This window comes from Caretta caretta, chromosome 2, assembly GCF_965140235.1.
Source record: "Caretta caretta isolate rCarCar2 chromosome 2, rCarCar1.hap1, whole genome shotgun sequence".
NCBI lineage: Eukaryota > Metazoa > Chordata > Testudines > Cheloniidae > Caretta > Caretta caretta.
In genome coordinates this window covers 108449368-108466791 of record NC_134207.1, presented here as the reverse complement: position 1 = coordinate 108466791, position 17424 = coordinate 108449368, and the positions used below count along the sequence as shown (strand labels likewise).

General features: G+C 39.0%; 1 protein-coding gene across 4 annotated transcripts in view; it reads left to right on the top strand.

The window, feature by feature from the left end:
- Nucleotides 1–17424, top strand: part of CDKAL1 (CDKAL1 threonylcarbamoyladenosine tRNA methylthiotransferase) — a 685215-nt gene that overhangs the window by 623318 nt on the left and 44473 nt on the right. For all 4 annotated transcript variants that reach the window (XM_048839973.2, XM_048839974.2, XM_075125356.1 and 1 more), the window contains one exon: nt 16045–16128. In XM_048839973.2, coding sequence (XP_048695930.1) covers nt 16045–16128 — 84 coding nt within the window. The remainder of the gene's footprint in view (nt 1–16044; nt 16129–17424) is intronic.

The window sequence follows — 17424 nt, the reverse complement described above, 5'->3', positions numbered from 1 at the left end:
AGTGAGAGAGAATAACTCTATAGCCTGGTAGTTGGGGAACTCACACGTCATGTGGAACACCCAAGTTCAGGCTCCTGCTCCAGTGAATTAATTATCCATACAAAGTGGCAGAAGGAGAGATTGAGAGAGGTCTACCCCACAACAGCCGACAGTTTGGTGGTTAGGGCACTCACACAGGAGGAGGGAGCCCTGGCTAGAAGTCCCTGCTCCAGAGCAGGAATCTGAACCTGAGTCTCCCACATCCCGGTAAGCTTTCTAACTGCGGGACTACTGGGTATAAGGTGTGAAGGAAGGGGTGGCAGCGTTGCCGGCACGAGCACCACGACCACCTTCTCCTTCTAGCCATTTTTTGTTTGTTTGTTTGTTTTGGGGTTTTGGTTTTTTTTTAAGATTTAAAATGCCTGGAAATGAAATGTTTAGTTTCAAGTTGAATGAAATAAAATTTGTGTTGACTTTTTCAATTCACTTTGGGTCGAACCAATTTTTTTCCTCCAGAATTACTGGTGAATCAAAAAATCTGTTATTCACCCAGCACTACTCTGTCAATCTGCCTAACTTCTGGGAGCAGTGCTGCCTCCTTTCTTGTTACCATCGTATCTGGATCATCTTGTTGAAATGCTGTAAATTTCACATAGTTGGTGACATTACTTCTGATGGAATTGAAATTAAGGACTGAACTTTGGTATTCAAAAGAATGGATTTATCACATGGCTAACAACTTTTGCTTGGCACATATTATTGTTTCTTTAAATACACTGCATCCTTTAATCAGGGCCACTTAGGCTTAAGATTTATCTCTATGGCTGGCATTGTTTTGGTTTGCCAATCCTTAAGCACCTCGGCTGACTTTACTGTGGTGACTGATATTAGGATTTGCCCTAAAACTCCACAAAGCTAATATGAGGACTTTTTGTTGTATAATTCTGTTAGCAATCTTGTATGCACTCTCTCACTCCCTTGTTGGTGATGGGAACTGGACGTAATGTCTTTGCTATCAAGTTGTATCCCAAAAGCTTGGAATTCAGATCTGAGGACCTTTGGATTATGGTTAGTGGCTTTCATCTAGAAAGAACAAACAATAAAAGATGCTTTTTAACTTTTTCTGCTGATTTGTGGAGCTAGAGAAAATTTCTAGAATTTCTAGAAATCTAGAGAAATAGTAAAAGATTGGTCTAATGCTATCAGATTGGTGTAATGCTGTTAATTTCAAAAGCTAGTGCTGTGGTTAAGGGAGGTACTTTCAACTGTCTAGTCATTCCGAGGCAATTTGCATGATTCCATCTTAAATTCCACCTTCTACCATGTCTTTTTGTGCCACCAAACAGGCTTTTGAATTTTGTGAAACTCTAGTGTCCTTCATATGTATCCTTTTCAATCTGTCTGCCTAGAAAGCTTCAATACCATTGTCTGGAGGCCCAACCCTGATAAAATTGCATGTGAAAAATACTGATTATCACTGGACATAGCAGCAACTGAAGATTTTACATAGTTGAAACTGATCAAGGTAATCAGTAAACAAAAAATAGGTGACATCTTCATATGAATTATCACATGCCACTTGCTGAGATGCCACTTACACTTCAGCCTTAGTGAAGAGAGTCAGTTCTGGTGAAGAGCCTTAAAACAATTGAACCGCGATTTGGGAGTTGATAATCCCAGTGAATCCAATGGATGAACCCTCCTCTAGAGCAGAAGATGATCTAATCTGCAGGAGTTTCCTCAGGGCTCAGGAGCTTGAGGGCCTGCTGCTTTGGGCTTCATTCTCATCTCTTCTTAGTAGAGCTTTGATAGAGCCTCTGTTCGCGTGCCCCATGCTGCTTTTCTGGGGTGGCTTACTGATCTCTGCTGCTGCTGCCTTTTGTGAAACACTGTAATGTTCTAAGTAGACTCACAGCAGCACAGACCTGCACCACAAACATCAGTATAAATTAAAATGGACTTTTAGAGCAACTGAAACTCCTCTCTCACACACTTAAAATTATTTTGACAACAATTTTGCTTTATTTACCCATTTCATAGGGATATGGTGGGAATTAATGACTATACGGTATTTGCAGACAGGAAATGCTGTGTAAAGGCTACATATTTATTATTTCTTTCCTGTCTCCTGCTTGCAATGCTGTAATTGTTTTGGAGTGAAGTAGAGAACACCTCTTCCAAAAAAATTACATTGTGTACTTTGTTTCAGAGGAACAGCCGTGTTAGTCTGTATTCGCAAAAAGAAAAGGAGTACTTGTGGCACCTTAGAGACTAACCAATTTATTTGAGCATGAGCTTTCGTGAGCTACAGCTGACTTCATCAGATGTGTTTGTGTTACTCATATAAAAATAAGAAATATATTTTGTGGGGTTTGGCAAATGCCTGATTATGTGGTAATCTGGTCCAGAATTGTATTGCTTTGGAATATTAATATTGTGTTGCTAAACTATAAGATGACCAAAGGAAACTTTGGAGTGGCCCATTTTGTGCCTCACAACAAATGGTTTAAAAAGGTCAACGATTAGATTCCTGTTAAAAATTACTTAGCCACCAGCATAGCTTTTTTTTTTTTTGAAGTGATTTCTCTCACTCAGCTTTGCTGGTTGTACATGAGATCAGTGCAAAAGAGTGCTATAGTGTTTGAATGTCAAAGCGGAAACCAAAAAAACTTCATTTCTTAAATATGAATTTAGCTTTTTTTCCTAATAATCAAAACATCTGAATAAGGTAAAACTGACACTTCAGATTTGTACTGAACTGATTACTCAGCAATGGGAGCAATTGGCTTCTCCCCCATGCACAGAAGGCTCACAAAGCAGATCCATAGTTCTGTCTCAGGAGTTTGCCCTTTGGAAAAAGTCTGTTTATTATTGATCAAGTTTTCCTTTTCTCAATTTTTTACCAAAAACTAAAAGAAAAATAAGGCTCTGAAGAAAGGAAAAGTGAGAGAAAAAAGGAAAAAGATTAAACAAGTAGTAATATACTATTTAGCGCTGAACTACTGATATTGGGCAAAATCTTCAAGGTTGAATTAATACAAACACCAGATATATATGCACAAATCAGGTATTTGCATGCACTTCTGGTATGTGTGCATATCTGACTTTGAGCATCTGACACATGATATAGTAGGATAAAAATATTGAAAGTAGATTTGGAAATATATCAGCATCATCTCCCAGGCATACCACATCAATTAATTTCTTAAGAGTGTGAGGTGTTCTCATTTGTGTTTTAATTATTCTATATTGCACTTTTTCTTAGTACACATGAATTAAAATTAATGACAAAAAGACATTGCATGAATAGAATTGATGTTACATGTAATGACATAATGTTTTCTATGATATTTCTTTCTTCTGGGTGTGTGTATGTGGTATTTCTGTCACAGACATAAAAATAAACAACGCCCACTCATGAGTCCCTGTTTCACAGCAAACATCCTTCCGACTGAGGATGATTGGGTAAGACTTAAAGAGAGGACTGCTCCTTTATTGGCTAAAAGGAGCATGTTGAACAACACAAGGCACTCATCAAATGTCCACTTCCGCCCACCAAACTGAGACACTCGAATCTAGAATCTAATCAGCTCCTCCCAACATGGCATTGCAGAACACTACAAATGGCTTAGCCCCATTCCATAATTATATGAAGAGACATTTTTCTTCTACTGTGTATTTTCTAATATTTGGGACTTTCTTCCCTGCTAAAACAAAGACCTGTCTTAGATACTGTGATTTTAATCTATATTTATAACATTGAAATATTGCTGGCAAATAAAATTTTTAGTTGATTATTTATCCAACGTTTTAAATACTGGATTTGAAACCTTTCATAAACATTAAGGTCATATGAGACCACTAGGATCAGCTAGACTGATTTCCTACATAACACAGGCCAGAGAATTTTCACTCACTAATTCCTGAATCAAGTCCAATGACTTGTGGTTGAAGTAGCACATCTTTTACAAAGACATCTAGTTTTGTTTGAAAGACTTCATATGATGAAGAATCTCCCATATCCTTTGAAGGGATGTTCCAGCAGATAATTATACTCACTGTTAAATATTTCTTTTTTATTCATATAATTTCAGCCTTCAGCCATTGGATCTTACGTCTTTGTCCACTAGATTACAAAGACCTCTAATATCAGATATTATCTTCCTGTGTTAATTATTTATAGATCTTATTGAACTATTGACGATTTTTTTCTGGTAGGGAATGTGTACTATGAAGATGGTATACGATGAAGCAGGCACTGTGGGTAAATGTTGTACATAGTAATCATTTTGATATATTCAATACTGAGAGTTTAACAATGTGAGCAAAGTTCTAAATAATTCTATTTAACATATGCAAAATGCTTAATATACTTAAGGACTGATGATGGTCCATAAATGAGATTTGTATGATAACTATGCACACATTGTATGAGTTTTGGTCTGCTGGTATCTCAGCTTTATCTTAAAATAGAGTTTTATAAGCACCAACAATTAATTATTAGGTAAATATGTACTACGGTGCATTGTTTTTCTTTTTAAAATAGTGACATACTATTTATCATTTTTTTTCAACTTTAGCCAATCCACGATTAACATATTTTGTTTGGTAAAACAGAATTGTTCAGAATTATTATTCTGGTATGTTAATGAAGAAGTGCTCACTTGCGAATAACTATTTAGTCAACAACTACAATCTGGCAGCTTGTTTTAAAAAAGATGTTAAAATGCATAGCCACTGGTCTGGTATATTGAATGTGCTATTGCAAAAAAACATTCAGCAGTCGTATCACATTTATCACTTTTATGAATCTTTCGCTTTGGTCCCCCTGTAAACCCTTGATGATATTCCTGTCATTCAACCATATGCCTCCAAAAGCATCAATTGTTCTAAGGTTTTAACATACCTGAGGAAATGGGGGGGGGGGGGAAACCAAACCCTCCAGTGTCTAATTTTTGATCATCTATAAGCTGCCTTTAAAATAAAATAAAATCATATTACCATATCTTCATTAACATTATCACCCTCTGACCATGTTCTGATGTTTGTATTAGCAGTCTTGGATTCATGTATTCAAAGGCAGTTCTACTTATCCTTTTGAAAAGAGGGCTGATAAATATTTATACATTTTAACTCTTTCAGGCAGTGTTGCAATTTTCTATTTTTAAAGCCATTAAAATACTTATTGGAGAAATTAGTTGATGTTAATTTTTAGTGGTATTTTTCCAGCTTCTAATATGCTGAATAAGTGGATTCTTGGCAAATTTTGCCTTTAAAAAAAAGTTTTTCTTTCCATGTTATCCATTTTGCTCTGTTCCTCTCTTTTCCATGGGCAGGTAGGAATTTTCACCTAAAATGGAGATATAATTTTTCTACCCTTTCATCACATCAAACTATTGTTTACCAGTTCCTGGTGCCTCTTTACTTAAGTCAATAGAAATGAAGGTGCTCCATTATTGTGGTCTGTGCATTCTATCTAGCCTCCCCGACCTTTGCACTTTCCCTGCTTTCCATCATCTGAAAGTTAATGAGCTTGTTTTCCTGTCTCTGATGCACTGAAGCTGTGTCTACATTAAGGCTGGCTATGTCTATACTTGAAACGTGACAACGGCACAGCTGTAGGGCTTCACTGTAGACATTGGTTTATTTACATAGTATAAACAAGGCTTCAGTAGGAGAACCTTGCTCCTGATGCAAAACATGGAATTTGCTAAAATGAAGATACCTAAGTTCTTGTCTACCAACTTTTTTATGTGTTGTGAAGCTGTTAACAAAAGAATTCAATAAAAGAAGACTGAGTATAGTTGCTTTAGCAACTGCCACATCATATAGGACTTACATCACCTCTAGAATATGTAGCACATCTTAAAGAACTGCATTCACTAATACTAGCCATGAATGTGAATAGTTTAAAATATTTTAATAAGGGAAAGTTAAAGGGATATAGTGTTTTTAAGACTGAAATATCTCTAAGCTTGATAGGCTCATTTCACCAGAGGTCGGAGGTTTTTTAAAAAAAGATTGAAAGAACCCACAAAATAAAATCTGTGTTCACCATACAGCTGGAATGCATGTGAAGTTGGAGTATGGGTGTAATTTGCTAATAGTTTACAAGGATTTGTTTAAAACTCCATATTATGTCCGTGGAAATCACCAGAAATGGAAGGTTTCCTATACTTATTTTTGATCGCAAAACTGACATTTCCCCAAAGGCAACCCATTTACCAATGCACACCTTTTTCATGTCTGATGTTTCGGTTTGTGAATCTTGCATCCAAATTTCAAGCATGAAGAGAGGTGGGGAAGAAATGCAGGACCACATAACACCTACTTAAGTTCCTTCCCTTTTCTTTCATGTATACTTCCTCTGCAGAGATTTGTACATAGTTTGGTGTCTTTTGTCAGATGACATGAAGAAATTAGGTAGTGGTTTTAATCAGAATTACATTAAAGTAATGGCTGAGGAGTCAGAGAGTAGATGTTCTAAACATAATACTTTGTATTTCTGTAACAACTTTCATGAGTTAGTATTCACTATACTCTCTGAGCTGTAGAAATATTATGATCCACCTTTACACATGTGGAAACTGAGGTGTGGAGAGGATATCTAATCTACCCAAAGTCCATAGCAAGTCAGTGGCAGAGCTAGGAACAGAACCCAGATCTCCTGCCTCCCTGTCCTGACCTTTAACCACACAGGTCGGGCTTACAACAGAGTGAGCGGAACAAGACAGACCAGAGTAAATTCCACATCTCTGAGGACTTTTTTTCATACGATAATTTCTTATAAGGTTAATCAGACTTGAAAATGTAATTTGGCAGAAATGATAAAAAAAAAACTAAAATTCTGATTCCCTTTTAGAACAGAGGAGCAATGAAAAGGAAAGAGAGCAAAACATAAATTTACAGAATTTAAAAGGAAGCAGTTACTTTGAGGACCGGTTGTCGTTTTTAGGTCACTGCTGACATCTCTGAATATAATTTTAATGTGAAGTGCATGGCAGGGCTTGTATGTGCTTGAAGAATCTACATTTTCACAGCAGGAGACCAAATCAGAATGAAGCAGTCAGATGCAGGTGCACAGTAATAGAAGCAGGCTATTTACCCTGAAGCTGGAGTACTGGGCCAAGAAAGCAGACGCACTCTAGCTCCATCTCTCACTCTCTCTCTCTCTCTGGTAGCTGTGCCAAAAGTATTCATAAGGGGACCAAATAATTCTTGTTGAGTTGTGTTTAATGAGATGCGTTGCCCACTGCTGAACAACTGAGGCACTTTCTTTTGTTGTGCTAATTAGATACTATTAGAGCTGTCTGTCTTTAACTTATACCTAATCCTTCCTGCTTGCTCATCCTCAAGCCAGGCTGGCAAAGGGTCGAAAGATGGAGGTTTATACTGTGTGCATCTGTTGCATAGACCTGTTTTAAACTCTTAAATAGTGTAGTGGTAAGAGGCATAGTATGTGTAGCATGTGTGTAAAGTGTATATACACATCACAGAAAATAAAATCATTGCAATTTAACATTTAGAGGCTGATCAGTCTAATAAAGCTAGTCTAAAAGTGCCTTATTTTTCGATCCTAAGCATGTCAGTTTTGTTCATTTGAATTTACAATGAAATAAAATGTGAAAGCTTGGTAAAGTTTGACTGCTTTGTGCTTGGGATTCTCGCTTGTCCTAATGAGAGCTGGTACCTTGACTATGCCCAAAGCTCTTATCAAAATAGCAAACAACCTGAAAAATGTAAGTAAGGAAAAATCACTGACTGATGTAAAGCATAAAATGGCAGTATTTAGCACTGCTGGGGCTAACCTGCCAAAATGATCTAATTAGTTTGGTGAGCTCAGTAGTGTCCAGTGTCTCTGTTTTGTTTTTTAAATGCACGTAATAGCTGTATTTGAAATTTGCTTCAAAATACAGCTTTCATTCTCTGTGTAAAAGATTGGTAGTCTGTTTTCCTCAATAATTAAATTGTTGGTTTAGTACATAAGGCAGCATGGTCTGGAGGAGTATGTATGGCAGAGGTGGCCAACCTGAGCCTGAGAAGGAGCCAGAATTTACCAGTGTACATTGCCAAAGAGCCACAGTAATACATCAGCAGCCCCACATCAGCTCCGCGCACCCGCTCCCAGCACCTCCCGTCCACTGGCAACCCCTTCCCCTCCTTCCCTGTATCTCCTGATCAGCTGTTTGGTGGCGTGCAGGAGGCTCAGAGGGGGAGGAGCAAGGGCATAGCAGGCTCAGGGGAGGGGGCGGGAAGGGGTGGAGTGGAGTGGGGGCAGGGCCCATTGCAGAGTCAGGGGTTGAGCAGTGAGCACTCCCTGGCCCATTGGAAAGTTGGCGCCTGTAGCTCCAGCCCTGGAGTCGGTGCCTATACAGGGAGCCGCATATTAACTTCTGAAGAGCTGCATGTGGCTCCGGAGCCACAGGTTGGCCACCTCTGATGTATGGGACTAGGAAACTCCTGAGTTCTGGTCTTGATTCTAACAGTTATTCACTGTGAAGCCTTGGAAGTTTCACTTCATCTCTGTCTGTTTCTTCAATTATAAAATGGATCATAGAGGTGTTGCTAGAATTAACAGGTTAATGTTTGCGTGATTCTGAAGATGCAAAGCCCTATGTGGGGTTAATATTTTGGTGTTATGCAAATGTAATTTATAATATAAATATAATGTAGAAAACAGCAACGGGGAAATCCATCCATTCTGCCATCTGGAAGTGGCCAGCATTGATAACACCTCCCCCACGCCCTCATTCCAGCAAGATGGAGGTCATCTTATAAGAGTTCTGAAAGGGAGGAAGTAGACACTTGTTGTTCATGTCAGATTTATACACAGTTTTTGTACTAATGTAACTATGTTGGTGAGGGGTGTGATTTTCTCAAAATAGTCATATTTGTACAGCCCCCACAGTTATATTGATAAAAAGGTGCCTTATACTTGTATAGTTTATTTCCCTTCGCATATGGTATTAGTTATACTGCTATAAAGCATCTTTATACTGATATAATCTTTATACTAATATAAGTGCATCCACCCTAGAGGATTGCACCACTTGACCTATTCCACTTTCAAACTGGGATAGTTAAAGCAGTACAAAAATTGTGTGTTGACAAGCCCTAGGAAAAACACTGATGGTCTCTGTTGGAGGTTCTGGTACCAGCTTTATAAATGGAGATGTTGGTATCGTACAAACTGGAGAAGCAGCATTGGATTGCAGAAAACAGAGGATGGCAGTAGAGAGAGTGTGGGGGAAACATGGACTGAAGGAAAAAGGAACTTAATATGTTTGGTCACATATTTCTATGGAGAGAAATTGTTAAGAAATCTTTGACATGTTGCCTTCATTCCTCAGAGCTTTGTGTACACACTTGCGCTCTCTCTTGTCACACTGCCCTCCACCCGCTGTAATGTGAAGAGTGAGCATTTAAGTTGCTTAAATGATTGCCACAAAATGCTTAATTATAGTTCCTGAGAAATTTGGTCTCTGATGGCTAAAGATAATTTTGTCCCCTAAGAAGTAGATATAGTAATTTGAAAAACGATTTAGGGGATGGGACGTAAGAATGCTCTTTTTCATGCACATCGTTATTAAAATGTTTATTAATTATTTAAATATTGAGACGTTAGAACAATTTACACTGAAAAGAAGGGGCATTCTAAACTATCAGTTGCTTAAATTAGAGCATGTCTACACTCACCTACAGAGCGATCGATCCAGCGGGGGTCGATTTATCTCGTCTAGTGAAGATGCAATAAATCGACCGCCAAGCACTCTCCCGTCTACTCTGGTACTCCACCGGAGCGAGAAGCATAGGCAGAGTTGACGGGACAGCGTCAGCAGTCGACCTACCGCAGTGAAGATACCGTGGTAAGTAGATCTAAGTACGTCAACTTCAGCTACGTTATTCACGTAGCTGAAGTTACGTAACAGATACATCCTTGCCCCCCATGTATACGGGGCCTTAGTTTAGGCTTTCTGGTAAAGAGGGCTAAAAATATTCATGCATCTATTTATCAGAATACTTGGTTAGCGCAACAAAAGCTTGCGGTAGAATTTCTGTTGACTGTTAGTATTTCAAAATACCATATAGAAAGGAAACTTTTTTTCTGTCGGGTCTAAACTCTGTCAAAACCATTGCTCTGTAATTTTTGGGATCAAAGGGCCTGATCCAGCCTCCACTGAAGTCAACAGAGAGACATTCACTGACTTCAGCGGAAATTGGATTGAATCCTACCAAGATTTTGTCAGTGTAAGTCACTGGAGACAGCTATCGATAACGTACTTTGCAGTATATTATAAGGCCTTGTTTTATGACAGCATTGTAAAACATACAGAAATGCAGGTGTTCTTAAAACCTTTCTAAAAACTATTTTTAGCCCAGAGAGGCTGTTTAAACATCCCCACCCCCAAAGAAGTGCAGATTTCTGTGAGCCTGAGAAAAGAAGAATGCATAAACAGTCAGGAAAATTACTGTATTCCCTGAAGAGCGTAGATCACATGCTCTGGCTGTTGTGAGTGATTAATCAAAATAGAAAGGTTATAATTTTCATTAACTAAATAAGAATAGGACCATACTTTTTTTCCCAAGGGTAATTACAATGGTTCATTGGTGACATTACACTGCAGTAATTAGTCTAAAGGGGTATATGGGGTCAGTCTTTTGCAGTGACACTAGAAATATGTTTTCATCGTTTAAGGTCGGAACCTTGTATTTAACATATCTGAGCAGCTTTGATAAAAACTAATCTAACTAAAGCCAGAAAAGTTGTTTGACATTTCCCACCATTTATTCGTTTTAGAAAATCTGTCAGCTGAAAAAATTGCATTTTATAATATTCCAAAAAGGAAAAGCTTAGTTACAAAATTATTGTGTCATAATTTATTGTAGGATGAACAAAAATGATACATAAGTTTATTGAAATAATTTGGTTACCTGTTACGAGATTTATAAACTGCCTGGCAATTGTTGTGTGTAGGAAGGGATTGGAGCAGTTGTGCTTGTTGAACTCTCATTGCATACAGTGTAACTGAGAAATTAGCATTTGTCTCACACAAGATGTGTGGCAAGTCTGCTGCTGCTGCTCTTGCTATTTTTCAAACTGTCTACAGGAAACAGTGAAATCCTGCTCCAGTAAGATTCCTGGAGTCTTTCTAAGCCAAAACTCCAGGGCAGACTTCCATTTAGTTCCAAATACTGGGTAAGAATTGTTCCTGAGTAAGTTGCAGAGTCATTTTCTAGACTTCAGAAGTCAGCTTTCACATATACTTTTGAAAATAGACAAGAGGAGAAAAACAATAATAAAAATACTGGTTTTCATTTATGGGTACATATGTGAAAAGACAGCAAAGATGACTATTATGACTTCTGACTTGTTATCCACATATTTAACTCTTTCAAAGGAGGGGTAAAACTGAGTATTCGCAGTATGATGGACAAGTTTCAGTTTTGCTAGCTACACTCTGCCTACTTATATTTCTCCTTTATTATAATTGGAATACACTGTGCTCATTCTCTGTCTTAATGTTGTAGTTCCCATATGCCCAGTAACATAATTGATTAAATACAACTTTGTATTTTCTCCTCTTTTCCCCATGTTCGCTAGAATTTTGAATGTATTAAGTCTGTGACTACCCAGTGGATCAAAGGGGCCTATGTTCATTGTGCCCATGTATCCTCCTGAAGGCCTTGGTCAGAACAGCTGGCAATGCATGTATGAAAAAGCCATGGCTTATTTCAAATTACCAAAACCATTGTGTTCTCTACTTAAATGAAAAAATTTTGTGTTCTCTACAATTATTTTTCACATATGAATGGTGATGCTTTTGTCCCCTCCAACTAACAATGTCTAATGTTTAAGTTGATTTATCATTTTTAATTACAGCAACAAAGATGACTTTCAGTTCCTCCATTCCTCTGCATTTATTCCCAAGAAATCGCCCACTCAAACAACAGCTGCCATCCTGAAGGCTTTGGCTTTTTTTTGGGCTGATGTTATTCACATATGTTATCTTTTGACAGCAGTCTCTTGTCCAATTTCTCTTCTGCTGCTGTCCTTTTTACACTGCACCTGTCCACCCCACTGTCTCGAGGTAGGATAAGAGGGTCCCAGAAGCAGCATTCATATGGCTCCAGCTGGAACTCCTCCAGCTCAGTCTTGTCTTGGACCTAAGGAAGCAGAATGCTTACTAAACCACCTGACATACGTGAGACAGTACAGAGAACGTTAAGCGATTGGACTAGAACTCCCAATATCCAGCTGAAGTTGGAGTAGGTTGATGTTGCTGTGGTGATGTATCAGTATATTTTGACAGTAAATTACAATGTTGGTAAACATTGCAGTACAATGTCAGGACATGAGTGATTGGTCATTTTTGACCTTCTTCAGAGCCATACAATGGCAAAGTGTTGCCCCAAAAAATGAGCAGTGCTGGTCTGAAGCTTCCTCCCACTCTTTGCAAAAAGATGTACCATGGGCCCACTTCCTGCTGTAGTACTGCAAACCCATTCTGAATTCCCCTGGGATCTTAAAATTCATTGCCAGAAATTTCATGGAAACAACAGCTTATGTACCAAATGACTGGAGGATAGCTAATGTGACGCCAATTTTTAAAAAGGATGCCAGAGGTGATCCCGGCAATTACAGGCCGGTAAGCCTAACTTCAGTACTGGGCAAACTGGTTGAAATAATAGTAAAGAACAGAATTGTCAGACACATAGATGAATATTATTTGTTGGGGAAGAGTCAACATGGTTTTTGTAAAGGGAAATCATGTCTCACCAATCTACTAGAATTCTTTGAGGGGGTCAACAAGCATGTGGACAAGGGGAATACAGTGGATATAGTGTACTTAGATTTTCAGAAAGCCTTTGACAAGGTCCCTCACCAAAGGCTCTGAAGCAAAGTAAGCTGTCGTGGGATAAGAGGGAAGGTCCTCTGATGGATCAGCAACTGGTTAAAAGATAGGAAACAAAGGGTAGGAATAAATGATCAGTTTTCAGAATGGAGAGAGGTAAATAGTAGTGTCCGCCACGGGGTCTGTTCGTACTATTCAACATATTCATAATGATCTGGAGAAAGGGGTAAACAGTGAGGTGGCAAAATTTGCAGATGATACGAAACTACTCAAGATAGTTGAGTGCAAAGTAGACTGCGAAGAGCTACGAAGGGATCTCACAAAACTGGGTGAGTGGGCAACAAAATGGCAGATGAAATTCAGCGTTGATAATGGCAAAGTAAAACACACTGGAAACCATAATCCGAACTACACACATAAAATGATGGGATCTAAATTAGTGGTTACCAAGAGATCTTGGAGTCATTGTGGATAGTTCTCTGAAAACATCCACTCAATGTGTAGCAGCAGTCAAAAAAGCGAACAGAATGTGGGAATCATTAAGAAAGGGATAGATAAATAAGACAGCAAATATTGTATTGCCTCTATATAAACCCATGGTACGTCCACATCTTGAATACTGTGTGCAGATGTGGTCTCCCTATCTCAAAAAAAGATATATTCAAATTGGAAAAAGTACAGAAAAGGGCAAGAAAAATGATTCGGGGTATGGAGCAGCTTCTGTATGAGGAGAGATTAATAAGATTGGGACTTTTCAGAGATGACTAAGGGGGGATTTGATAGAGGTCTATAAAATCATGACTGGTGTGGAGAAAGTAAATAAGGAAGTGTTATTTACTCCTTCTCATAACACAAGAATTAGGGGTCACCCAATGAAATTAATAGGCAGCAGGTTTAAAACAAACAAAAGGAAGTATTTCTTCACAGAGCTTTGGAGCTGTGCTCCAACTCCGCTCCAGCTCCAGGCAAAAACCTGGAGCTCCACTGCTCCGGGGCTGCTCCGGGTTCCACTCCAAAGCCCTGTTTCTTCATACAATGCAGAGTCATCCTGTGGAACTCTTTGCCAGAGGATGTTGTGAAGGCCAAGACTATAACAGGGTTCAAAAAAGAACTAGATACATTCATGGAGGATAGGTCCATCAATGGCTATTAGCCAGGATGGGCAGGGATGTTGTCCCTAGCCTCTGTTTGCCAGAAGCTGGGAACGGGCAACAGGATGGATCACTTGATGATTGCCTGGTTCTGTTCATTCCCTCTGGGGCGCCTGGCATTGCTCGCCGTCGGAAGACAGGATACTGGGCTAGATGGACCTTTGATCTGATCCAGAATGGCCATTCTTAAGTTCTTATGTAAGTAGAAAGCTCTCTGTTCAGGGGAAGTGTTCCCTATAATCTTATTATACTGACAGTTGTTTCTAGTGGCCTTTAGACATGCACTTGCAAAACCCCTCTGGGGATTTGAATTGGATGATTGTTATACTGAGAGAAAAATAGCATGGAAAATTTGGGGACATAGTATTGTTACATTAGATCTGTTTTACTAAAACTTTAATTCTATCATTATTTGTAATTACAGAATTCCCTGAGAACCATTGATAGATACTTAAACTGTGTTATAAATAACTCTCCAACATTAAAATGTGTGCAAACAAGCACAGTTTTCTCCCTGTAGGAGTCTCTCTATCCTAGTCTCTACCAGCTCTTAATCCATAGTTATTTCTACTAATTTTTAAAGAAGATCCAAACATTATGGTTAGTGTGTTTTTTCTTCACTACTTACTACTTGAACTGTGTAAATGCAATCAGTTCATCTGGGTCTTCCTAGCTTTCTCAGAGTGATTGTTTCATAAGACCTCACAGTTTCTGTGTAACAGCCATGTCTCAGATGTGGTGGAAGTGATTTTTCTTTCTTTAAGTGACAGGTGGTCTTTAATGGAGTTTTGTTTACGTATACTAAATGCTTAAAAGCTAGGACATGTTGACGAGTCTCTAAATGGGGGATAAGAATAAAAGCAATAAACAAATTCAGTTTGCTGAGAAGCTGTAATTTGAAGAATGCATTTGTCAAACAAGTCAGAAAAAATCCAGTCTACGTTCAGATAAAATGTTCAGCTACAATTGGCCCAAGCTAAAAACATGGATGTGAATATCCCTGAGCTAGGGAAAAGTCCAGATCTAAACTTCTTAAGGTAGCATACGAATGTATCAAACCAAAACCACTCATTCAAACATCTCTGAACTTTTAGAAAATTCAGGTCTTGATCTATACTTGATAACTCAGGCCTATCTCTAAATACACTTGACTCTCCATGCTCAACTTTTTGGCAATGTCATAAAATATGATAGGTGCCTTTTAAAAGATATTCTTCACAGTGGGCCATGTTTGGAGATAATAAATATGTTATAGCTTTTTTGTCCCATGTTCATACTCCCTTGAACGTTATTGAATCTGTGTTGTTAAAAGATTTCCTCCTCACAGTCAGTCTTCTTAATCCAGGAGTGAAAATCTGTGATGACTACACCTATTGCCATGGGAACAAATGTGATGTCACAAATACAGCATTGTGATATCGCTGAGGAGGAAGATGGGCTGTAAAGGAATAAACCATTTTTGTTTACACACTGTCTTGTGTAGAAAATGTGGTTAAAGAATTCTGAAAAATGTGAAAGGTGAATGGACTTGTTTTATCCTTCTATATCTGGAGGTTTTCCACAGTATCACAGTTCCTCATCACTCACAGATGGTTATTACTATTTCATTGTGTCATTATGAAATTTCTACAAATTTGGATCTGACAGCAGCCTGTGTCTAGCTCATTTTTAAAAATTATTGCAAATAATACAGAAAGATGCTGGGGCTTTATTTGACTTTGTGGGGTTATGGACAAAGGTGTATGTCTAAAATATTTTAATTTCTGACAACCCTATTCATAATGAGTGGAAAAAATCGGATTGACTTTTTGCATTGAAGATTCACATTTGAACAACACGTATATTACACCATGCAATTTCAAACTATGTTAATTTCATGTAATCAAATGGTCAATATTATCTTACAGGCAGTTTAATTCATTTAATTTTCTTGTTTTAGCTGCTAAATTAGCCAAAGGCACTCTGTTAAATTCAAGAGGAAGTTTCTGGAGCATCCTCCTTCAAGGAGTATTTTATGGGTTTTACTCTCAGACTCACTTCTTTACCTTTCTATTTTCCAGGTTGGCGAGAGACAGAGAGTTCTAGTAACAGAAGAATCTTTTGATTCCCAGTTTTATGTTGCTCACAATCAGTTCTACGAGCAGGTACTGTAAATAATAAACAAAATTAAAATCTCAATAATTTTCTCTTTACTTTCTGGTAATATCCCTGAACCAGTCCAACAGTAAAAGTGCTACAGTTCAAAAGACAGGCAAAGGAAAAAATGCTGCCTGCCAAGAGGAGTACAACTATCTAGATTGGGGTCTCAAACACAAGGCCAATGGGAGCTTCGGGGGAGGTACCTGGAGGAGCGGCTAGGGCAACACTCAGAGGCCCGTGCACCTCTCCACACCCCCGGTCCTGGCCGCTTCCCGGAACGGCACAGGGGGAGGGCAGGGAGGGACCCGCCCCCCCAAACCCCTCCTGCAGCCGAACCCCCTCCTCTGAGCCCCCTGCTGCACCCCAACCCCCTACCCTGAGCCCCCTGCTACACCCTGACCCCCTGCCCCTTCCTGCACCCCAACCCCCTGCCCTGAGTTCCGTGCTGCACCCTGCACCTCTCCTGCAGCCCCTGGGGGCAGGGAGGGGGCAGAGTTGGGGTGGGGATTTCAGGAAAGGGGTTGGAATGGGGGTAGGGAAGGGGTGGGAAGAGGCGGGGCAGTGGCAGGGTCTCACGGAAGGGATGGAGTGGGGGCAGGGCCGGGGCAGCGGCAGGGGGGTGGTAAGTGGTGCGGCCCTCGGGCCAATGTACTAGTCCTCATGTGGCCCTTGTGGTCGTTTGAGTTTGAGACCCCAATCTAGATTCATTAATGGGGATTCTGCATTGTGGTGTGTTGTAGCTGTCAAAATACCATAAATGAATTTAAAAATATCTAATGGATATTTGTGTACATGGATACACACAAAAACTGATGATTTCCAGTAATCTTTCAGATAGCACTTCTGGACAATGCAATTTGGCAGAGTCTTTGTTAAAAAAGAATAGAAAAAAGGCAAGAAAGATCTTGATTCAGAAGGAGCTTTTGCCTCTCATGTTTAGACTCATAGCACTTCAATCTTAAATATATGCAATTTGTTTATGCAATTTGTTTTTAAGTATTTGCTTGCAAATGAAATCCTTCCACGTAGAACACAACCCTTCTGAACTACAATATCTGCCTCACAAAATTATCAGCGTTACTTAAATGCAGATAATTTGCCCCCAGACAATAAGGGTTAAATTAGTTTTCTTGCAATTGTCTGTGTTTCACTTAGTTTTTGAAAAAAAAAATGTTAAGCAGTATTCCTGAGTATGGTATTTCAACTGCCATGAGAGAGAAACTATTGGTGATGACTGTGTATGCTGCACATAATTTAATGTACTTTCTTTTACTGCCATATAACATTGCAAGCACCCGTCT